The sequence below is a fragment of the Myzus persicae genome, unplaced genomic scaffold (genome assembly GCF_001856785.1).
Source record: "Myzus persicae strain clone G006 unplaced genomic scaffold, MPER_G0061.0, whole genome shotgun sequence".
Lineage (NCBI taxonomy): Eukaryota > Metazoa > Arthropoda > Insecta > Hemiptera > Aphididae > Myzus > Myzus persicae.
The window spans coordinates 15997-21360 of NW_019100978.1; the positions used below are offsets into that span (position 1 = coordinate 15997).

General features: G+C 39.3%; 2 protein-coding genes across 2 annotated transcripts; both read left to right on the forward strand.

The window, feature by feature from the left end:
* Positions 1–313: 313 nt before the first annotated feature.
* On the forward strand, positions 314–1666 carry LOC111027113 (proteoglycan 4-like). The gene has a single exon (XM_022305333.1). It carries the CDS (start codon positions 334–336, stop codon positions 1078–1080), a length of 747 nt encoding a protein of 248 aa, XP_022161025.1. The 5' UTR covers positions 314–333; the 3' UTR covers positions 1081–1666.
* Positions 1667–3237: 1571 nt separating this feature from the next.
* Positions 3238–3975, forward strand: LOC111027114 (protein ALP1-like). The gene has a single exon (XM_022305335.1). The coding sequence runs from the start codon at positions 3238–3240 to the stop codon at positions 3973–3975; it is 738 nt and encodes a 245-aa protein (XP_022161027.1).
* The last annotated feature ends 1389 nt before the right edge of the window (positions 3976–5364 follow it).

A 5364-nucleotide genomic window follows, 5' to 3' on the forward strand; every position in this document is an offset into this window, starting at 1 on the left:
ATCACAGGAAGAGAGGGTAGAGCGGGAGAAACGTATTTTAGGCAAAAAGGTAGTGATAAAGCCGAGCACGAACACCGGCACACCGGTAAAGTTCGGAAAGGGCGACGTAGTCTACTACAAAGCACACCACCTATCTAAGGCACATAAAGATTTTCATGCCGGGTTCGCACCAAAGTGGTGGGGACCGGTAAGGCTAGCGAAACAGGTCGGTAAAGGAGTCTTTCTAACCGACCAACAGCCGCCGCGGAAAATACAAGTGTCGTGCCTAAAACGCGCACCCGCAGGTCAAAATAAATAAACATCTGTCTGTACTAACAATTATTTACAGACGACATGCACGACCAGCAGCAACAAGAGAAGTGGCAGCAGGTGGCCGCGCTGATCCAGCGGCTGGGGCTGGTGTCCGGCGGACAGGACGGACCACGAACAGCCGCCCAGGTCGCGAGGATGTCGACCCGCCAGCTGCTGCAGGACCCGGTGAGGGCGGCCATATACAACCGGGGCTGGGCGGACCGCACAGCCGACATCCAACGACGGTTACAACCACAGCGACCAACGACGGCACCCAGCAGCCGCACCCCGTCGTGGACGAGGCCACCAACACCGGGAACCACCCCTACCCCCGCGACACCTACCTCCGTAACACCTGCGGAGCCGACAACGGTGACCAGGACAACGGGGGTACTCCCCGTACCGAAGGTGAAGGCAAGAACGGAGGCGCAGCGGGCGCGGAACAAAAGGAAGTTCCAGCAGCTCAAGGAGAAGAGGATGGCTAGGGAAAGCAAGGCAAACCAACAACATCGGCTTGCCAAGCAACCTACACCAACCTCGGACCCGGAAGCGGCCAGCTCGCTCCCATTCGAACCAACACCGACGGAAACGATGGAGGTGGACACTCCGGCGACCAAGGACGAAAAATCCAAGGAGCCGGAGCAGTCTACCAGCCAGGCGCCACCCAACCAGTCAGAGCCCACGGTCGAAAAAACCGAGGAGGATTGGTTGGGGGCGTTCGAGGGGCTACCGGAGTTGGAGTACAACAACACGTACCACACTCCGGTAGGGTCCCCAACACACAAATAAAACGACCACGGGCGTGGGCAAGTCTACCTTAAGCGTAAGCCAGAGGTAGTACAAGCCACCCCGTCCCATAACTACGCGCCGACACTGGTACAAGTGTACCCCGTGTGGCGGTTTGGCGGGGGAGTATGACGCGGTACGCAGCGGCCACCAGTACAAAGTACAGGTACCGCAGCGACCGGTCTACGCTTTTGTCAACCACCACAACGGGCTACAGCGCGTTAACGCCAACTCCCCCACCGCGCCTAAAAGGCACAAGGTGGGACGGGAAGGCAAGGCGCGCAATACGAGTACCGGCCGCCGGCGGAGCCTCTCTCTTACGTCAACCGTCGAAACGACTCCATCACGGCTACGTACCACCGCACCGGAGACATACCGCTCGTCATCCGAAAGCCACGCCGGCGACCGTTTCACCGTTATATGTGACATCCGTTGACTTGACTACCAGATTACTTAATCTAACATTGATTTCCAAACTTTGAATATTGATTTAATAAACCGGCCACAGGCCATATCACACCAAAATACGTGTACCTTAATTTCAAGTGCGAGTGTCGTTTGTGTCACCCTACTTCCACTCCACATCCGACGACCGGCTGACTGCGTCGATCAACATCGCCGTAGCCGTGTCAGGATACACATGATATTTTTACTTTTGGTTCTTTGGTGTATTTATACCTTAAAACACAAAAAAATAGAAAACATTGGGTTCATCCAATCAACAGCGAACGGCATACTTCAGGACATTACGTGCAACTCTATAAGAAACTAAGACAAGATCCTGTACAATTTTTTAATTATTTTCGCATGAATATTAGTTCATTCGACGTATTATTATCGTATATAGAATGTGACATACAACGCCAGAACACAAACATGAGGTCAGCCATAGGACCCGAGGAAATGCTTGTCATAACATTAAGGTAATTGTACATAATTTACAGATAAAAATAACCTTTATTTATTAAAAATGTATATTATAATTTATTATTTAAATATCTGTAAGTTAACTTTTAGAAATGTTTTTAAATACTAAGATATTATGTAGTATAATTTGTAGGTATTAATTTAAGTTATTTAAAGTTGTCTTTTATTAAAAAAAAAGCAATTACTTGTAAATGTAAACAGAATAAAATGTATGAATTTGAGTAACTAGCTAAGTGTAATTTCTATAAGTTTGAATGGTTATAATTTCCTTGCAAGTCGAAATTGTCGTCTGGAATTTCATCACGAGAAAATTCTGAGTAGTATGATGCAGCTGATGATGCTGACGATGCCCTAACAAAATCATAATTAGGAGTATGAGAAGGTGGTTGAAATAAAGTGGCATGTGTAGTGTTAAATGATGATTGAGTGTATGAAGGTATGTTTAATGATTGATTAATAGGTGTTTTATTTTTAATGTTATGAAGTAATTGCATCGTTTGCATTCTAAAACTAAATTTCTGGTCTGAAGTTAACGATTTAACTGTTGGGACTAATGAGTAAAAGAATGCCATGTCTTCATCTTCTTCCACAGATTTTTTTGTCGCTTTATGTGACTCCATAAATTCAACTAAAGCTTGTTCCACATTATGCTTTTTTCGCTTATTGTTTGATTTTTCGTTTGGAGTAGAGGAAGAATTTTTTGAAACTTCGTGATAACTTCCATCGTCAACATTAACTGATGAATTAAGCTCGCTTTCATTGATTTTGGGCGATGTTGGTTCAGATATAGGCTGGTCTTCGAAATTTGAATCAGTGTTTCTTAACTCTTTGCTTTTTCCTAAGAAAGACAGTTGTTCCCCATAAACATACAACTTTGTTTTTTTGGCAGCTGAACCAGATCTTGAGCTATTGGCTTGTTTTCTTAAATTTCGCACATAATTGTCTCGGATTGTGCGCCATCTACTCATTACGTCTAATACTGAAAAAAATTTATATATTATATTATACGTTTTATATATTTATTATTCATTCCCTATTATAAAAGTTATTTTTGTAATATTTAGATTATTGTTGTTTAATTTTAACAGATACCTAGCTTCTGGCTGCAGTTTTCAAGAACTACATTACAATTTTCGTATTGGAAGAACTACTGCAAGTCAAGTTGTCAGAGCAGTTTGTCAAAGTATTTGGAAAAATTTGAAAGAGGTATGCATTCCCATACCAGATGAAAATATGTGGCTCAAAATTTCAGAAGAGTTTAAAGCTAGATCAAATTTTCCTAACTGTTTGGGTGCTGTGGACGGTAAACACATCCGTGTTGTTAAACCAGAAAGAAGTGGTTCGTTGTTTATGAATTATAAACATTTTTTTTCAATTGGACTTATGGCTGTTGCTGATGCAAATTATAAATTCGTTTATATCGACGTTGGGTCATATGGGAAAGATTCTGATTCCACTATTTTCAGAAATTCGTTGCTTTGGAAGAATTTGGAAAGGAATAATTTAAATATTCCTAAATCATCACAAGTACCAGGAATAAATATTCCATTGCCTTACGCTTTTGTTGGTGATGAAGCTTTTAGTTTAAGCAAGCATTTGCTTCGGCCATATTCTGGTACACATTTGCCAGATAGAAAAAAAATATTTAACTATCGCTTAACACGCGCTAGACGCTACGTGGAGTGTACTTTCGGTATACTTTCAAATAAATGGCGTATATTCCACAGGCCAATTGATGTAAAAGTAGATTTTGCTGTCGATATCGTAAAATGTTGTTGTGTATTACACAACTTTGTACGCGATCGGGACGGATTTAGTATTGATGACACACTAATAATAAATGGTTTTGAAGAATTTGATGTTTTTGATAATTCAGGAACAAATCGAAGTACAAATTTATTTCGTGATGCTCTATCTCATTATTTTATGAGTGATGAAGGAAAATTACAATGGCAGTTTGAAAAAATATAAGAACTTAAATTAATTTATCTACCTACTGATAATAATAATTAAATATTAGTCAATAAAATCTTATATTATATTAAATTTATTATTATTATTATTATTATATATTATTTTATCTTTATTATATTTATAATAAAATCATTTCAAAACAATTTATTTTTACCTTCGGGTTTTTAAAACAAAAATAAACATTTAATATTTTAAATATTTTTCTACTTGAAATATGTATAATTTTATGAGGAAATAAAAAAAACACTTACAAATAATTTTTTGTTGTGCTTCATTTTCATCTTTGAATGAATTTATTAAAGATGAAGCTACTTTGATCCATGCCCCATTCTTTTTTACTTTATCTTTGTAGTCTTCTACAGCTGTATTCCACAAAATTTCATGTTTTTGGACCTCACTAATTAACAGCTCGTTGTCTATACTTGACATTTTGATAAGAAATTTAATAAAATGTCCAACGTGTTAATTTCAGTTTTGCAAGTAATTTCAAGTTGTAGTTTTGTTCAATACGTCCGTACTTTGTGCGCACATGTGTCTACTTATATTGGAATTATTATAATTCTAAACGTGCGTCGATAATTTTCGACGTGCGTACTAGAAAAAATACGTCGATAAGAAATTTACGTCCGTCCGAACGTGCGTTATTTTTAGCGCACGTTCCTCGTGTGTCTACTCCTGTAAGCGATAATGTACTTCTACAACGCACGTAAAACATTACGCGCGTATCGACGTATTTTGTACGTCCGTGTGACACCAGCCTAAGTCGTAGATTTGACTCCGGTTGTCATCTCGATAGGCGGTTAGGTAGGTGTAGGCATAGGACAAACAACTCGGGGTCCCGAGTTCGAACCCGTCCCCCGGCGATGTCGATAACTTGCGGCGGCCGTGTTAATTCGAAATTTTTTTTTTCGTCTCTCCGCATCGGTTCCGTCTTATCATATTCAACGCATTTGCTCCGATTTTTTTTCAAAATTCGAGTTTATTATCGTGGACCTCCCCGTCCAAGACTTATTCGCGTTACCTTAATTACTTATGCAGTTTATTATTGTGACTATACTATACTAATTAAACTATTTAATAAGTAATACTTGCTTTTATCTACACATTTACCATGACCAACGTATGTTGTAAATGTATCTTTTATAGGTACTTGATTGAATAGAAAAATAGTACAAGTACAATATAACTAACCTTATATTACATTTTATTACATTTCATTATTTTACATTTTACAAGCATATCATGTATGTACATGAATTAATAGTGAAATTAGTACATATTTTGGTCCATTGGTCTAAAAGTTTCAGCGAAGTACTATTTACCGTTTATATTTTTGGTATTGGTACACCTACTTACCATATAAAATATGTTTTTTTGTAACAGTTT

What these genes read in the sequence shown, in the direction of transcription:
- LOC111027113 (XM_022305333.1), top strand. Translation starts at nt 334, where the DNA reads ATGCACGACCAGCAGCAACAAGAGAAGTGGCAGCAGGTGGCCGCGCTG.
- LOC111027114 (XM_022305335.1), top strand. Translation starts at nt 3,238, where the DNA reads ATGTGGCTCAAAATTTCAGAAGAGTTTAAAGCTAGATCAAATTTTCCT.